The 20,140-nt window shown below is 35.2% G+C and overlaps 1 protein-coding gene across 2 annotated transcripts in view; it reads right to left on the bottom strand.

Moving 5' to 3' along the window:
* Positions 1–15,549: 15,549 nt before the first annotated feature.
* The window catches only part of LOC133193467 (CUGBP Elav-like family member 3-B), a 50,286-nt gene continuing 45,695 nt past the window's right edge, over positions 15,550–20,140 (bottom strand). For both annotated transcript variants that reach the window (XM_061329421.1, XM_061329422.1), the window contains exons 12-13: positions 19,936–20,088; positions 15,550–17,673 (exon numbers count right to left, since the gene is read on the bottom strand). In XM_061329421.1, coding sequence (XP_061185405.1) covers positions 19,961–20,088 — 128 coding nt within the window. In that variant the 3' untranslated portion in view covers positions 15,550–17,673; positions 19,936–19,960. The remainder of the gene's footprint in view (positions 17,674–19,935; positions 20,089–20,140) is intronic.

Consider the following 20,140-nt stretch of genomic DNA (forward strand, 5'->3'; position numbering starts at 1 on the left):
ATTATACAGGCGCGGATCAAGAATTTTTCGGGGGGGGGGGGGGCATCCCAGTCAAAAAAATTTCTAACCCAAAAATTTCTTGACAAGGAAGAAAAAAAACCGTAAAATCCAATTCCATTTCCAAAACGTGAAAAACACCTATTTCGTGGTGGTGATGGTAGGGTCCACGTTTTCTAAGGGGGCCCAAAGTCATTTTTTATTTACATCAGTATATACTTTTAATAACTCTGCAAATTCCAGATGCGGGGGGGGGGGTCCCCCGACCCCCCCCCCCAGATCTGCGCATGTTATATGAATAATTTCGGTAGTGGCTGGAGAAATTTCCGGTAATACATTGCATCTCAGGTGAGGAAGAGGGGGAGTGGTGGCAATAACACCTTTAAATTTCCATCTGCTCCTTGCGTATCAAGTACGTAGAAAATAAACACCATCTGGTGTATTACAGATTTCTTTTTACTTGTCACACAAGGCATTTACCACATACATTATGTACGTAGTGTTGATGAACCCTTTCTTATTTTTAAGGTGATTATTTTCCCAATTCATTGTATGAATACAGAAACAAATACTCCCTCTTTTTCATGCTATATGAATCAAAGTCTATAGATACGGATACAGTACAACTAATGATCATTCTAACATAACATTTTTGTGATATACATGGATAATAAATCTGAACTTATCTTTTGTTTGTATGTGGTGAATATATTCTAGATAAATATACATTGTACTACCATTATACATTCAGATTCGTCACTGTCTTTTATAAAGAATCGTCCTACGATTTTCCAAGACCTTGACATAAGATAAGAGGCCCATGGGCCACAACACTCACCTGAGTCAATAAGGCCCTGCTGTTTTTCATCAGCAAATTTATTCTAACATATCTTCCAATGTAAAACATTAATCACTATTGTGACCCCACCCTACCCCAGGTGTCATGATTTTTATAGATATAGCGCTAGCCCCACCCTACCCCTCGGGGTCATGATTTAAACAAACTTGAATTTACACTACCTCAAGATACTTCTATATCAATGTGACTAAACATGGCTTTGTTGTTCCTGAAAAAAAGGTTTTAGAATTTGTTTCCTATACATTCACATGCTAAACCCTGATAGTGCATTGTGGCCCATCCTACCCCTAGGGGGTCATGGTTTGATTGATTGATTTATTAGGGTTTAACGCCGAGTCGGCTATATTTCAGCCATATTCCGGCGGAAAATTAATTTTATATGACCTGTTATCATGGTTTAAACAAATTTGAATCTACAATACCTGAGGATGTTTCCATATCAATCTGACTTAAGATGGCTTTGCTGTTTTTGTGGAGAAGATTTTTCGATATATATATCCTATGTAAAACTTTGATCCCCCATTGTGACCCCACCCTACCCCGGGGGTCATGATTTGAACAAACGTACATCTACACTAACTGATGATGCTTCCATATTAATATGACTAATCATGACATTGTTGTTCTTAAGAAGAAGATTTTTGAAGACTTTTTCCTAGATATTCCTATGTAAAACCTTAATCCTCCGTTTTGATCTATCTATTACAAAGAGAAAATTACAGACAGGGTTTTTTTCTGTAGCATGAAAAATAGAGAAAGGGGCAGGGCGGACCTTAAAACGCAGTGTAATAAAAGCCCCGCCTTCTATATTTCAGATATCTTACTATTACAAGGCGAAAATTTTGAACAGGGTTTATTTTCGTAGCATAAAAACTAGAGAAAGAAGCAGGGCGGACCTTAAAACGCAGTATATTTAAAGGTCCGCCCTCTATAATTTAGATGTCTTACTGTTAGAAAGCAAACATTTTGGACAAGGTTTTATTTCCGTAACATAAAAACTAGTCAAAACGGCAGGGCGGATCTTGAAACGCAGTATAATAAAAGGTCCGCCCTCAATATTTCAGATATCTTACTAGTACAAGGCGAAACTTTTGAACAGGGTTTATTTTCGTAGCATACAAACTAGAGAAGGAGGCAGGGCGGACCTTAAAACGCAGTATATTTAAAGGTCCGCCCTCTATATTTCAGATATCTTACTATTACAAGGCGAAAATTTCGAACAGGGTTTAGTTTCGTAGCATACAAATTAGAGAAAGAAACAGGGCGGACCTTAAAACGCAGTATATTTAAAGGTCCGCCCTCTATATTTCAGATATCTTACTATTACAAGGCGAAAATTTTGAACAGGGTTTATTTTCGTAGCATAAAAACTAGAGAAAGAGGCAGGGCGGACCTTAAAACGCAGTATATTTAAAGGTCCGCCATCTATAATTCAGATGTCTTACTGTTAGAAAGAAAACATTTTGGACAGGGTTTATTTCCGTAACATAAAAACTAGTCAAAACGGCAGGGCGGACCTAAATACGCAGTATAATAAAAGGTCTGCCCTCTGTTTTTCAGATATCGTAGTATTACAAGGCGAAAATTTTGAACAAGGTTTATTTTCGTAGCATACAAACTAGAGAGAGAGACAGGGCGGACCTTAAAACGCAATATAATAAAAGGTCCGCCCTCTATATTTCAGATATCTTACTATTACAAGGCGAAAATTTTGAACAAGGTTTATTTTCATAGCATACAAACTAGAGATAAGGCGGACCTTAAAACGCAATATAATAAAAGGTCCGCCCTCTATATTTCAGATATCTTACTATTACAAGGCGAAAATTTTGAATAGGGTTTATTTTCGTAGCATAAAAATTAGAGAAAGAGACAGGGCAGACCTTAAAACGCAGTAAAATAAAAGGTCTGCCCTCTGTTTTTCAGATATCGTAGTATTACAAGGCGAAAATTTTGAACAGGGTTTAGTTTCTTAGCATACAAACTACAGAAAGAGGCAGGGCGGACCTTAAAACGCGATATAATAAAAGGTCCGCCCTCTATATTTCAGATATCTTACTATTACAAGGCGAATATTTTGAACAGAGTTTATTAAAAGTTATCGTAGCGTAAAAAAAAAATCGTTAAAATGGCAGGGCGGACCTTAAAACGCAGTAAAATGAAAGTCCGCCCTCTGTTTTTCTTTTTTCGCCACATACATGTATCTCACTTGCAAAGCAAAAAATTATGGAAATGCTGTAAGTTCCTATTGTTTTTTTTTCTTTGTTGGTTCGTGTTTTTCCAGGGTAAAAAGATAATTAGGTTTTTAATTTTAGGATGGACGCTAAATTAACTTAGAAAACTCTTGGAATGGCCTAATTGTGCATAAGAATTGCATATATACTACATGTAGTAGTGTACTTTTTTCATTTAATATTCTGACAAAAAGACAAAACTTTAATGTCAATTAATTATCCACTCTATGTACGTTTGCAGGAGATGTGTCTACTGTATTGTATATCTATATGCAACCATAAACATCTGTCTGAAAGGACCAAGGATATATATTATTATTTAATTAGTAATGTTGATGACGTGCAACAAGAGAACTATAACACCCCCCCCCACACACACACACACCCCATCACACACACATAAATAAAAAAGAAATAGCCGCTTAAAGTCGTAGAAAATCTTATTTAAGATTCTTTTAAATATAAGCAGAACTTATTATTTGGAAATCAATGAATTATTCTTGATTTATTCTTTAATTCTTTTTATAAGGGAAATTTCAATTTTGTTTTCATTGCCGGAAAAGTACTTTATGATGATAAATGTCAGAGATGAAAATTTTAAAACGTCAGAAATGAAAATTACAAAATGTAGGGAATGAAATAAACAATATTTAAAAAAAAATATCGGAAATAAAATCCTATATGCTAGGCTCATTTTCCAAAAGGGGAGGGGTCTTTAAACCCAAGCTCGTTTTTCCGGGAAAAAATATTAATGCGGGAGGAAAGTCTACAACATCAGTACTTTTTAAACTATTTGACATGTATCAGCATAATTCTGCTATACCCCACCCACCAAAAATACAACAACACCATTTATAATCTTTTCCTTTTTTGGGGGGAGGGGGTGTTTTATTGCTTAAAATGTTCAACTCGATTGACTTTGGTTTGATTTTGCCAATTAATGCACATCTTCCTTAACCAGTGTTAACCCTGGGTAATATCAAGTAGAATGAAATAATCGTTAGTCTTTAACTGGATAAGAAACGATGGTTATAAAAACACGGGGGATATGCGACTTCAAGTTTCGTCAAAACGAATGTTTAGAAAATATGGTTTAAGTATCTTGAAAGAAGAAGCTCGTGTAAAAGAACGAAAATATAAAAATACCATGGATAAAAGTATGAAAAAACATAGAAATTTAGTAATGAAAAAAATTAGAAAACTGAGAAGTAAAGATCCAAAAAGTTATTGGAAAATAATAAATAAAAGGCCGAACAACAAAAAATGTGATATTGATATAGATGAATTTTACGAATACTTTAAAAATATTAACGAGGGTGATGTAAACAGTGAAGAATTTGTATCAAATGAGTATATAGGTACGTGTATTAATGAAGAATTAGACTCTGTGATAACTGAAGATGAGATAAAACAAGCAATAGCAAGTATTAAAAATGACAAAAGTGCTGGTAGTGATGAAATTTTTAACGAATACATAAAATCTTCCGCTAGTCTTATGTTACCTATATATGTTATGTTATTTAATATTGTTTTTAACTCAGCAGTTTTACCTGAAGCTTGGATTGTTGGTAATATTTTGCCTATTTATAAAAATAAGGGGGACGACAAAGCCCCTGAAAACTATAGACCTATTACTTTATTAAGCTGCATGGGTAAATTATTTACATCTATCTTAGCTAAGCGATTAAATAACTATGCTGAACAATATGAGATACTGAATGAAAATCAAGGGGGTTTCAGATCAAATTATTCTACAATAGATAATATCTTCACTTTACAATCGTTAATCGAATTATCCTTTTTACTGAAAAAGAAAATGTATTGTGCATTTATAGATTTTAAGGCTGCTTTTGACAATGTATGGAGAATAGGACTATGGCAAAAACTTATTCAAAATGATATTACTGGAAAATGTTTTAATGTGATAGTGTAAATGTACTCTGATAGTAAATCGAGAATAGCTGTAAATGATATGGTTACTGAATACTTTCCATGCAAAATAGGGGTAAGACAAGGGGAAAACCTATCGCCATTTTTATTTGCTTTATTCCTAAATGATGTAGAATCTTTTTTAATTACACATAATAATATTGGAGTCTCAACAATATCATATGAGATTGAACAAGAACTTGGTATTTTGTTAAAGATGTTGGTTATTTTGTATGCAGACGATACAGTTTTACTCGCCGAATCACCTGAAGATTTACAGAATCAATTACACAGTTTTTCATTGTATTGTGAAAAATGGAAACTTGAGGTTAATATTGAAAAAACAAAAATAATGATTTTTTCGAAGGGACGTACACCACAGAATGTTTTTTATTACAATAACAATGAAATTGAAATTGTCAAACATTTTAAATATCTTGGAGTTATATTCTCATCAACTGGTTCATTTATTAAGACAAAACAATATGCTACTGAAAGAGCGATTAAAGCTATGTATGGTGTTTTGAAAAAAGGTAATCAATTACACCTCTCTCTTGATGATCAATTGTATTTGTTTGATAAGATTGTTGTTCCAATTTTGTTATATGGCTGTGAAGTATGGGGTTATGGTAATGTTGAAATTATAGAAAGAGTACACCTAAAATTCTGTAAAATGCTTTTTCATTTAAAACCAAGTACTCCCAATTTTATGATATATGGTGAATTAGGGAGAGTACCTTTAACTGTACATATCAAAACAAGAATTATTGCATACTGGTCAAAAATTTTAAGTGGAAAACAATCAAAATATTGCAATTTAATGTACAAATTACTTCGTGCTAAATTTGACAATGGAAATGAATGTAAATGGTTAAAGAATTTGAAATCAATTTTAGACGATTGTGGATACAGTAATATATGGAATCAGAACCAATTATTCAATAGTACTTGGCTAATTAAAAGTTTGAAACAAAAATTACTAGATCAGTTTCAACAAAATTGGGAATCAAACTGCAATAATTCTTCAAAAGGTGTGATATATAATCTATTTACAAATTCAAAATTTGGATGCCAATTTTATGTAGATAGCGTCTTAAGTAATCATAAGAAACAAGATTCTAAAGCTAGATTCAGAACATCAAATCATAAACTACCGATTGAAACGGGAAGATGGGAAGGTACTGAAAGAGATAATAGAATATGTCTTTTATGTGAAAATGATGTAGGTGACGAATTTCACTATATTTTATGCTGTAACAAGTTAAAAGATGAAAGAAAATTGTATATTCCCAAATATTATGTTACAAGACCAAATGTTATCAAGTTTAATGAATTGTTCTCTTCCAAAAATGTTAAGCTATTAAGTAAACTTTGATCGTTTATAAAAATTGTAAACGAGAGAGTCAAACCTCCTGGTTAATAACATCTATATATATATATATATATATATATATAGAAATATGATGCAATTATAAACACATTTTGTATATATGTTACATGTTTTGCTCACGCATGTATGTTGTTATAATTGTAATATGTTGCTTTGATCTCTATGTTGTTAAATAACAACCAAAGAGATACTAATAAACTGGTAAACTGGTCAGGTGAGACAATAGGCCTACCCCCCAAAGCACAGAAATGTTGTTTTAACAACAACGGGATAGGCTAGTACACCGTAACACAAGTCCCTGTCAAAGTGACCCTCCAATTATTTTATAGTTAGGTACAATATGAATCGTAAGAATTATGCATTAAATTCTTATGAATGATATAATGAAATATCTTTCGAAAGATATGAAAATTCTTTTTGGGAAGTGGAAGTCGAACGTTGTTAGGAAAGAGACTGTAATGAAATGATCATTGTTGGACTTACGAACACCATATACTGAACAACGTGCCAGTGAAGGTATGCGTATTATATATATGTATTTTTTTTAATTTTGCAATGATAATATTCATATCACTTAAACTATAAAAGACACATGTCGTACATGATTTTCCCATAAGGTAACTCGATCAGCAGATCTTTGCATCTTTATATTTTTTGTTTTGTGCACTACCTGGGAGGTACATGTATGTACTACGATAAGGAGCTAACAGTTAATCAGTGCTAACATCAAATTTTGAATAATTTTTTGATAGATAATTTGAGGTTTTGTACTGAGATATATCCTAGTATTAGAAATATAATTAATTAAAATAGGCTAACGAAATCCAGCAACTAGCGAGATATCGCAAGACTTGATCCTTTTAGTATATATACAATGTACATACATGTACGTCACTGGAACTCCATTTTGCTGAGAGGGACACTTTTATAACAATTATTATACCTCTACTGTAATTACTCTATATAAAATTAATACCATAAAACTGTCTATTTCCACGAGAAGAGACTATTTCCATCATCTGAGGGCTACTCCCTGGAAAATCAGAGCTACTCCCTGGGACTACTCCCTCATGAATATTTATTAGTAATTTTAACCAATCAAAGTGTTCAGTGAGCGGAGCGTTTAAGAAATCTCGAGTCTGTGACGTCATGTTATTAGCAATGTAACTATGACGTCAAAACATTTCGACATGCGATGTCAAAATCATACTTGGATTCTAGCGAAATGAAGGCAACGATAATTCTTCGAAATGTCAGTGAAAATACTTTTTAAAAATAATTTAATTGTTTTGGGACACGATGCATAACTTATAACAATGTGTTAAACCGCATGTATTTGTGATTTTGCCTCTACATTGTTTTTTTTTAAATGTCGGAATGTCTGGTGAAAAAATTAAATCGTCTATGATTGTTTCGGTATAATAAAACAGTTATGGAATGGGAACTCAGGAAATAGCAAATTTATGGTTCCCCTCGGCAGGAAACTATTTCCCTCGGCGGCTTCGCCGCCTCGGGAAATAGTTTCCTCCCTCGGGGAACCATAAATTTGCTATTTCCCTCGTACCCATTCCATAACTGTATACTATACCTTAAATAATTTAAAAAGATTAATAAAGCAAATTAATTTCGAATCAATAAAGGAGAAAAATCTGCATATTAAACCGAAGGCGGACCTTTTATTATAGAGGCAGGCCGGACCTCATATGTTATCGTATTAGGTCCCCCCGGACCTTTAAACGAGGCGGACCAAAAATTATGCGACAGGGTACATGTTGTACATATTGTTAAGAGATGAACGTAATGAAATATACAGATAACAAACAGTAGTCCACTGGGACAATACCATCTTCGCTAGCCAAGGGTTTCTGATACGCTACTCTCCTCATAAACTTACGAGGAGAGTAGCGTATCAGAAACCCTTGGCTAGCGAAGATGGGACAATACAAATCCAGAGGTGGGATCAGGTGCCATGAAGGAGTAAGCATTCCCTGTCGACCTGTCAAACCCGCCTTGTGCTCCCTGTCATGATCGGACAACGGAAAATCCGTAGACAATTCAGTGTGAAAACAGGACTTTCCTGTCACCTTGGGGCAAACATTCTGGTATGTCACCCTCGAAGCCATGTAATATATGTATAATGTTTGCCCCTCGGTGACAGGAAAGTCCTGGAGTGTTATGTCACCCTCTGCCGACAGGAAAGTCCTGGAGTGTTATGTCACCCGATGCCGAAGGCAGAGGGTGACATAACACTCCAGGACTTTCCTGTCACCGAGGGGCAAACATTCTGGTATAGTCACCCGAGAAGCAATGTGGTATATGTTATATAACATTTTGAAAATTAAATAATCGTCTAAAATATTGTTTAAGTTTAGACAAATAATCCAAAATGCTTTCATAACGTTAGAATTACGCTCCGTTGTTTACATTTGCTTAGCAACCGCATCTCGAACCCGAACTACAAATGCGTAACATAAAAACACGTGAAAGTGATCGAGAGGGTGTTATAACTGTTTCCGTCGGGTGACATAACTGTTTCCGGTGTGATTCAGCATTCTTCAAGGTTCATAGTGAAACTTATTACATTTGTGATATAATAGGAAAACTTATTCAAAAATGTTATATAATTATGTGTACAATCAGAATTTCTCTTACAAAATAATTTTGCAGATGACAAAATGGCAAGGTATGTTAATTTACAAGTTCCATTTTTATTGAAAAAGCGGCTATCTAATATATCAAAAAGCCTGGACTTTAATTTATTGTGGGGTTTAAAGTCGAACTATACTATTAATTTTGGTAAACTTTTGTGATTAATTAGCTCACCTGAGTTGGAACCTCAAATGAACTTTTCTGGTCACATTTTGTCTGTAGTCCGTCTGTCTGTCCGTCTGTAAACTTTTAATATTTTCGACTTCTTCTCCAGAACCACTGGGCCAATTTCAACCAAACTTGCCACAAAGGATTCTTGGGTAAAGGGGATTCAAGTTTGTTCAAATGAAGGGCCACGTCCTCTTACAAGGGGGGATAAATAAGAATTAGTAAAAAAAAAAAAAAATTGGTGGTATCTTTTAAAAATCCTTTTCTCAAAAACCATTGAGCCCAAAACGTTGAAATTTAAATGAAACCTTCATTACATAATGTAGATTCAAATTTGTTCAAATCATGACACCCAGGATAGGAGGCATAATGGGGGATCAAAGTTTTACATAGATATATACAATGTATATCATATAACTGGCTAGATAATGAAAAAGAACAGGTTTTAAACACATTTGTAGGGATGTAGCAGATAATCTCCAAGTCAATTTTGAAATGATTCAGCGCATAATAAATTATAATGAAATCCGTATTCTTGTCTATGTGCTTTCTAAAAGTTAAAGTTATACTGAGCCTCATAGCTCGCGGAAAATTTTAGCTTAGTGCGCGCATTATAATTTTAATTAAAACGTGTTGTTCTCGATTTTGCCGAAAATCTCTCTTACAAACGTTTTAGCGACAAAAGATATATATCATTACATATATACGTAGCTTTTCTTGAAGGAGACTGTCTTCTAATGAGGATTCGCGGAAGTTGACGATGTACTTATGCAGGCAGTATAGATAAGACCAAGCAAAGAATTGTGGTCTCACTTTCTGTGTCTCAGTGGATGGAATGCAATTAATTATGGCATACCGTAACTGTCCCTGCGTTGATCTAGAGGGGAGGGGGGTCTGCCCCCCCCCCCCTTGAATTTGCAGAGTTACAAAAAGTATGTACTGAAGGAAATAAAAAATTACTTTGGATCCCCCCCCCCTTGAAAACGTGGAACCCACCATCACCAGCACGAATTCAGGTTTTTTGACTGGGATTGACCCCCCCCCCCCCCATCCCTGGAAAAAATTGTGTGTCCTGTCTTGTCTGTACAGCATACAAAACCATTTGAATTTCTGAATTAATATAAGTTACAACCAAGATTAAAGTTTCTTTAAACTGTATCAAACCTCAAGATCAAAAAGGCCATGAAATCAAACTTGTAGGAACAAAAATGAAAAAAAATTCTCTTCTGGAGCAAACGTTACGACCAAAGTTAAAATTTTAGATAAGTAGGTCAAACTTATAGGTCAAGATCATTAAGTCTAAAATAATAGTTCTCTCTGAAAAGTGTTATCACAGGTTATATGTTCCAATAAAGAGAATTAAGTGGCAACCATTGAACATATCTTGACAATAAAAAAAGTGATGGGAGTGTAGGTTGGAACAAAAACCCATTTTACTTAAATATACATGAATTTACACGAAAAATCTTTCTTTTCCACAAATAGATCTTTGCATCATAGAGTAGACTACTATGTCTTATGTACTAATTCAATAAAAAAATGTATTAAAAGTAGGAAAAGTGTTTTAAAAGTACACGTACTTTGTTAAAATTTCTGTTTTTAATGACCTTGTCAACACAGTTCATTCAAATCGAATTATGTAATTATTTTATATATATGCATTCTACTTCTAGTTACCACGAGTCATTTAATTATGCTGCATTAGGTAAGTAACAGTGACACACTCTATCACCCCTATCGTTTCACTCCCCTCTACTCTCTTCCACATCTCTATCCTGAGCACTTTCTCCCCGCTTACCCATCCCTTCTTCCCAACTTCTCCCCCATTCCCTCTTCATACCTTCTACCTCACTCCCACCTCTCTCCCCCACTTTCTCCCCCCGACTCACTCTTTCCCCCAATCCCCCTCTCTCCCCACATTCAACCTCACACCCAACCTCTCTGCCTCACTTTCTCCACCACTCCCGCTTCCCCCACGACTCCTCTCTCTCCCGCTCCTCTCCAATCCTTCTTCCCACCCCTATCTCTCTCTCTCCTTCTTCCCTCCCTCCCACCTTCTCCCCACGCTCCACTTCTCTCTCTCTCTCTCTCTCTCTCTCTCTCTCTCTCATATGACTGGGTATTGTATTACTATACTGATTTCCTAATTCTCTACGAAAACTATATATAGTAAATTATAATTAACAAGATGTGTTTGTGAAACACTGATGCCCCCGTATGGCAACTTATAGCAAAGGTTAAACTTTCTGAAATGCAAATAAAATATGTTGGTACCCAAGGTAAGGTCTTGTCTAGAGAAATATACCTGTGAAATATGAAAGTCCTAGCAGCAACCATTGAACAGATATGGACACATAGGTAATCAAAGATTACTAAGCTCACCTCGACGAATGTTATCTATAAGTAAGGCAAATCTAACATCATATTTTTTCCTAGTTAGTGTGATCCCAAGATCAATATCCATCAATATCAGATTCAGAATCCAAAGCAAGTCTGGTATCAAGTGTGGTAATGTCCATCCCTAGATGCATCGTTCATGCAAGTTTGGTCCAGCTAGGGCTTATAGTTACTTGGGAATGGACCTGCTCAAAAAGCTTTTTAACCTGGTCACTCATCTAGAAAATCTAGGTCAGATCCAGCATCTGAAGCAAGTGTGGTAGTGTCCATCCCTAGATGCATCATCCATGCATCTTTGGTCCAGTTACTTGGGAATGGACCTGCTCCAAAAACTTTAACCTGGTCACTCATTTGGAAAATCTAAATCAGATCCAGCATCCGAAGCAAGTGTGGTAGTGTCCATCCCTAGATGCATCATCCATGCAAGTTTGGTTCAGTTAGGGCTTACAGTTCCTTGGCAATGGACCTGCTCCAAACTTTAACCTGGTCCCTCATCTGAAAAATCTAGATCAGATCCAGCATCCGAAGCAAGTATGGTAGTGTCCATCCCTAGATGCATCATCCATGCAAATTTGGTCCAGTTAGGGCTTATAGTTCCTTAGCAATGGACCTGCTCCAAAAACTTTAACCTGGTCACTCATCTGGAAAATCTAGGTCAAATCCAGCATCCGAAGCAATTGTGGTAGTGTCCATCCCTAGATGCATCATCCATGCATGTTTGATCCAGTTACTTGGGAATGGACCTGCTCCAAAAACTTTAACCTGGTCACTCATTTGGAAAATCTAGATCAGATCCAGCATCCGAAGCAAGTGTGGTAGTGTCCATCCCTAGATGCATCATCCATGCAAGTTTGGTTCAGTTAGGGCTTATAGTTCCTTGGCAATGGACCTGCTCCAAAAACTTTAACCTGGTCACTCATCTGAAAAATCTAGATCAGATCCAGCATCCGAAGCAAGTATGGTAGTGTCCATCCCTAGATGCATCATCCAAGCGAATTTGGTCCAGCTAAGGCTTATAGTTCCTTAGCAATGGACCTGCTCCAAAAACTTTAAGCTGGTCACTCATCTGAAAAATCTAGGTCAGATCCAGCATCCGAAGCAAGTGTGGTAGTGTCCATCCCTAGATGCATCATCCATGCAAGTTTGGTCCAGCTTGGGCTTATAGTTCCTTGGGAATGGACCTGCTCCATAAACCTTAACCTGGTCACTCATCTGAAAAATCTAGGTCAGATCCAGCATCCAAGCAAGTGTGGTAGTGTCTATCCCTAGATGCATCATCCATGCAAGTTTGGTCCAGGTAGGGCTTATAGTTACTTGAGAATGGACTTGCTCCATAAAACTTTAACCGGGACGCCGACGCCAACGCCGGAGGTATAGCATAAGCTCATCTCGACTTCGTCGAGGTGAGCTTAAAAGGTTAACGTTTTTTCAAAAGTATGTCAAACATCAAGGTCAAGGTCAAATGATCAAAATTAATGGTGCCCAAGGAAAGGCCTTCTCTCAAGAAATATACAGGTGAAATACGAAAGCCGAAGCACCAAGCGTTCAAAAGTTATGACCAAGGTTAAAGTTTTCCAAAAGTAGGTCAAACTCCACGGTCAAAAGGTCAAAGTTGTTGGTATCCCAAGAAAGGTCTTGACCCAAGGATTACATATATGAATTATGAAAGCCCTAGCATCAACCGTTCAAAAGTTATGGCCAAGATTAAAGTTTTTCAAAAGTAGGTCAAACTCCAAGGTCAAAAGGTCAAAGTTGTTGGTATCCAAAGAAAGGTCTTGTCACACGGATTACATATGTGAAGTATGAAAGCCCTAGTACTAATTGTTCAAAAGTTATGGCCAAGGTTAAAGTTTGGTAAAGTTTGGCAAAACTAGGTTAAACTCAAAGGTCAAGGTCAAAAAGTCAAATATGGTGGTACCCAAACCAAGGTCTTGTCACAAGGAATACATAAGCCATAGCTCCAACCAATCAAAAGTTATGGGCAAGGTTAAAGTTTTTGCGGACAAACAGACAGGCAGACGGACGGACGGACAGGGCAAAAACTATATACCCACGAATCTTCGATACGGGGGCATTAAAAGTTGTAGTGTTTTAGGTCTGTCGATAACTGTTATCACCACAAATTACAATAATGGTTGAATAGATACGAATAAAAACACAACCAACGATTCTTAATAATTAAATGGAACATTCTTGAACATGTAATTTGTCAAACAAATATACCTGTTTATTCAACCAAGAAATAAACCATAGAAAACGGCACGCATCACGTTTTTCCAAGAACAAAGCCACTGAACCGCAGTCGACATTTTCCGTCACAATTTTTACTCAGTCACGTATAGGTATGTCTTTAAACACTGTAATAAGAAAATTTAACTCTTAAAATTTACATTATAATTGGTGCAATAGGACTTGGGTCATGATCTAACATGTTTGTTCACACATAGGTACCAAATAACTAGTTTTACTGTACTCAAATTACACTAAATGCATGAATAAGAAATAAAAAATCTGGACTTCATCTATAATGTTTAGATTCTACATCCTTTTATCTTGATTTGTTATTTTATTATTTGCTGCATGGTTGTACTCTACTGACCATAGATTTCCACTCAACTGCCTCTGGTATACCACTTGTTCGTGTACGGTTCTTTCTGAATGAAGTGCAAATTGATTAATTATTGGACCAATCAATGTATACTTAACCTGAAGTCATTTTGATAACTTCTGAAGCTATTGTGCAGACTGGGGCTAACATTTCTTAGACCCCCACTTTCTACAGAAAGGTCAGGTATTTTGTTATCGATCGTAAAGCAGGTTTCTTTAGCGGATGTAAAATTTAGCGTTTTGCAAGCACAAAGCTATGCCATAAATATTATTGTTATCCTGGTCCGTCCATCAGTTTGGTGTACTGTATAGATATGCAATAAGATTTTGGGAATTTTATTTTTCACCTTTAATTTGAGGTCGAAAAATGTATTTCTACAAAAACCTAGTTCCGTGAAATACTTTCACAATTTAAGCGTTAGCCAACTCGTCTTTTGAAATATGATTTGATTTGTTTGGTGTGCAGTAAGGGCTCGGAGTTTTCATTTTCATCCTAGAGGAGACGAATTGAGGGCCTCAAACAACATACATGTAATATGCCATTCTTTAAAAATCATGTTCCCAGAATTCCTCTTACAATTTCTGCAGCAGCGAGGTCTACTTTTAGAACATGTTTAGTTTGGTCCTGTAGATATGCCATAAGGAATTTTCTTTCCATCTGATGACCTTTTTTTTTTGCTTGTCAAAGAATTTTTGGTAGTTGATAGTGCCCCCTCAACTAAAAAAATGTATAGCTGTGCCCCCAAAACTTAAATTGCTTCCTACGGGCCTGCCACTTTGACCCTTTGACCTTGGAGTTTGACCTATTTCTGAAAAACTTTAATCTTGGCCATAACTTTTGAACGATTTGTGCTACGACTTTCATATTTCACATGTTTATTTCCTGTTAGAAGGCCTTTCCTTGGGCACCATTAATTTTGGCTTTGACCTTCATGTTTGATTACTTTTGAAAAACTTTAACCTTTTCCATATCTATTCAATGGCTGCTGCTAGGGCTTTCATATTTCACAGGTATATTTCTTGAGACGAGACCTTACTTTGGGTAGCAACATATTTGATTTGCATTTGAGAAAATTTAACCTTTGCTTTAAGTTGCCATATGGGGGCATCAGTGTTTCACAAACACATCTTGTATCCATTTTTCTGGCCGGTCTATGGTAAATTTCACAAGAAATATTAAGAAGACATAAAAGAAATGAATCTAATTTTGAAATAAATCGGTCTAATACCAACTTGTGCACAGAAATCTTTGAGTGCAATCCAACCGTAATTTTATTTATTCGATTCTGGAGACAAGCGAGTCAAAACAAAACCATGTGTAATGTGATTCAATATTTTATTGTATCGCTTCTTTTTACATGTTTAGCTAAGTATGATGTCTAACTAGGTGACTAATGAACCATGCTAGGTCATGATTATTCTGACTGCTCAGTTAGCTACAAAATAGTCAAATTAACTAATAAATAAAGGAATACTTCCTTCATAAAAAAAAAGATATTTCTCTTCCGGTAAATATCAAACAGTAATTCAAAAAGACGTATACATAACGTAGAGAGAAAAAAAAATCTACAGGAGAGAAAGAAAGTGTAAAAGTCTGTTCTAATGAAACAAAAGAGTGTACAATGGTGAAGGAGGCGAGACATCCCTGGTCAACTAGACCTCAAAGGCCCGGAGCTACTTGCTCTGCACACGAGGGATGTCTCTACCGTCACTTTCACTGAGATTTATAGGTCCTCCAATTATATTTGCAAAATAAAAGAGACAAAAGTGTCACAATTATGCATTAGTTTCACGAGTAAAATGCTATTTCCCCCATATTAACACGATTGCACCAATAATAAAAATTTTCAAAACTGCATTGATCACCCGAGATTTGATGAGAAAACGACTAACATTAAGTACTCCATCACATGTCTTATACAGACAAGACCAAACAAAAATAAACCAAACACTAGTCTCAGGTGAAAAACAATGACTGACTAGAGATTTCATCTATAATACATCAAGATATTGCACTTTCTTGGATTTTTCATATCATTAAAAAAACATCAAAATTCACCATCTGTGATCGTTTGAGACAATATACAACCCAACTAAATATACAACCAATTGCTGTAATCTGCCTGTTAAAATCTATCTACAGGCTGTTCTTCGATACTGTACAGCCATAAATAATCAACAAAAAACAAAAAAAAAATGTATATGTCATGTTACGCAAAGGGAACACATATATATAGATAAATTATATCGAGGGAATTTAGTGAGATTCCTGATGAATCTAAACTAGCTATTTACAAAATGTCTGATGATATTTAAACAAATAAATATAAATAAATAAATAAATACGACTTTTGTATCAGTAATAAGTAACAAACTATCTGTTCATTGATAAAAACAGGTGCCAGTCAACAAATCTAAAAATAACATCCAAGCCGATCCAGTCTTAGATTAAGTAACAAGGTATTTCATTAGACGATGAACAACAATGTGAACTTTGATCCCTGCCCGGTGTGAAAACGAGGCTGACCAGGGCACAACATGATACAATGACAGGATATTGGATGTAAATAATGACCAGGAATGCATTTTGTTCAAAGTTATATACAAGTAAACAATGCCCATATCTCCTCCATATAAAACAACCAAGAATTCACTAAAAAGAAAAAAATGGTACTTACTTAAATACAATTCACACTGATCTTAAAAATAAAAACAACATTTAATTTGTCACTAGGATTACACAAAAATTTAAGAATTAACTGTTTATTCTATCACATCACTACCGTGAATACAATAATAACCCGACAACAACTAGGGTGTCCATGGCAACCAAACACAACATCCAATGAGCGGCCGCCTCCAGTAAATATGAAGTGATACGTATATAATATATGATAATATACAAAAATTTGATTTGAAAATATTCTGTTGTAAAAATTACACCTTTAACACATAAAATGTCATTTAAATGCTGTCGAAATTACATCAATGGCATCTCGTGGAGTCATTTGTTCTTAAAAAATGGAATGTTTACCAGCGAAATAAAATCCACCAAAACTTGCTGGCTGTTTTATATGGGGGCAAATATAATACATTGTTTTAAATATAATAAATATATAACATGTAATATATATCATAAACATTTCAATGTAACTAAACTAATATTTATAATAAAATATCATAAGTAAGCAAGGTGGGGAAATATCGTTTGAAGTCCTCTGTATACCGTGTGAATAACCTCTCGCCAGTTTTTAAGTCCTTCCAAACAACATCTATTTATTTACAAAATCGGTGGGAAAACGTTCTCTTTAAGAAAATAAAAATTTTGTTGTGAAATTTATTTACAGACATGTATGTAAGGGTGGTCTCCCTTTGATACCCTGTTTCGTCAGAGTTACGTCCCTTGGTCTCTGTTGGTATTTCAAACTCTGTGTTCCTAGCTTCTGAAAAAAGGAAGAAAAATTAGGAAGTTAAACAGCAATTTTGTTTTTTTTTAATATACATCTAACGGCCCTTAGTTTGTGGATGCATTTACCCCCACATCAAAACCCGTACATCATGAATTACTAGTACTCATATGATTTATTTATTGAACACTGATTCTGGGATGACAGGAACATCAGTCAAATTTAAAGCAAAGTTTATCATCTATTCTTAACTAATGCATACAATTTATCTCAGCTATCCTACCGGTAATACAACGCCTTCAATGCGAATTGCTGAAATTGTGATTGTACGTCAAATTAACCTAACAGCTTATGGTAGATGGCGTTAAAGTTTGATCTGCGTTAGGTATAACCTAATTTACTCGTGTATGTAAAGTAGTCCACACAGAGGTGTAAATGACTGAAGTACTAAACTTCGGCTGCTGTGTTGAGATTTGATCTTTTAAAAACGAGAGGGATAGAAGGTCTCCCCAAAAGTATCCAGTTTCGATTTGGCAATGAATTATGACTGGCTGTTGAATGTATTTATTCATTTTTTTAAAATTTAAAATCAAGAAGAATGTAGCATCCCCTTTTTTTCACAATATTACTACAAATACATGTTATAGATTAGGCTCGGTGTCTGAAATTCCGATCGGTTCTTCGGCTGTAAATATATTATGTCTATCTAACATGTATAAACTGCCCCTCCCTGTTTAGACGAAAGGGGTAGATTGTGCGGTATTAGTTCTGCTTTGTAAGAGTGTTTTATAGAATTATTACAATTGAAGTGTCTCACATTCCATAGCTATAATTATATGTATATAACATTTATATGAGATCGTGTTTTTACAACAACCATCAAACACACCTCAAATTGGATCCAAACATTCAAAAGGAACTGAAAACACGTCAAAAAAATAACCAAAACTCAAATGCAGACTATTTTCCAAACCCTCATTGATCTATGAAATGTACGAAACTTGTAATTCTGGGTCACTTTGATATCATACTTTATATTTTACAAGTACTAATTGAATCTTTTCTAAATGGCAGAGATTTGAGATATGTTTGATATATAGCTGAAAACATGTTTCCTGAAACATGTATTCAGAAAATTGATATCAAAATATGGAGATACATGTAAAATATGTTGTACGAAAGAAATAAAATGTGCATATTTCTTTAAGAATACCGGTAGCTTAGTCTCCTAGTACAAGCCGCCTTTGTTCTGAATGTGTCACCAAAGGATTTTTTTTTCATTTCACCGTTTGTGCTCCCCAGCTAGTAAGAGATGCTCATTCGAGAGGGTTTTGAAATCCACGTATTAATCATTAGTAGGAAATAAGCATGCTTGATTTTCTTTCAGCTATTAAGTAGACAATCCTGTTCAATTAGTAAAGGAGATGTCGGGGAAAGTGGTTTATTCAGTTTACTATATTTTTAGATTAGAAGAAATTGAAACAAAGTTTAGTATTCTTCTGGTAAACCTTATACCTGGTGCAGCTGGGTCGCATTTATAACCATAGCAACGAAAGCCCCGTATCAAGACTCCAAAGTTAGATGCAAGAAAAATGTGTACTTTCAACACAACATACAATAATTACATAGCTATGTAAGCAGTAAAACACAAATAAAAACCATAATTGTCAATAAAAATCGTGAAAAATGAAAGACGTGTGACAATTGATATAATATTATGACGTCACGAACAATATCTCAAAAACGAAGTAGAGAAAACCTGAAGCCACACAATTACTTCACCGGGTTACTACACCAGTAAAATCTACACACGGTACAATGGACTACACCGGCCACCCACACTTACGAATCAGAGTTATCTCTCTTTGTTTGAGACAAGCAGGAGTTGTTGTCCCTGAGCTACAGTACAAAAAGTTCAAGTTGATAGCACAGCCGACAATCTTGTTTTAGAAATGGTTCAAATATCTTGAATACAAAGTTGACTTGAGAATTTTGTCAATTTATGTTCGAAAAAAAAACTTTCGTGTTCGTTATACAATGTATGGAATTTCGTGATACATAGGAAACTTGTCTTGTTTTATGTTTAAGAAAATGATTTTCAAAGAGGCAAATAGAAGCACTGAAATATAAATATGAAGGATGAGGAGTAATTGTTTCAAAATATCATACATAATTTGCATAGTAAAAAATAAAGTTTGTCCCCAAGACACACAAGAATCTGGACAGGAATTAATCTTAATATATTTTTTTCTAATTGTAACACAGAACAAGCATGTATCTGTTTTACTGTCTGCTTACCTATATGAGTGGAGCACTGGTGGCTTTAGTATGGCCGATTCTGGTCTTTCGGGCGCTTTAGCTGAACTTTGAGACGCTTCATCCCAATCTGGAAGCCATTCATAGCTTGGATAGCCGCCTGGGCGCTTGTAGGGTTGTCAAAACTGACAAATCCTGCAATAAAAGTTTGTTCGAATGGCTGTGAATAATCATGTATAATTTATGC

The sequence above is a fragment of the Saccostrea echinata genome, unplaced genomic scaffold, assembly GCF_033153115.1.
Source record: "Saccostrea echinata isolate AGI-Se365-2 ecotype Australia unplaced genomic scaffold, CSIRO_AGI_Sech_v1 ptg000027l, whole genome shotgun sequence".
In the NCBI taxonomy this organism is placed as follows: Eukaryota; Metazoa; Mollusca; class Bivalvia; order Ostreida; family Ostreidae; genus Saccostrea; species Saccostrea echinata.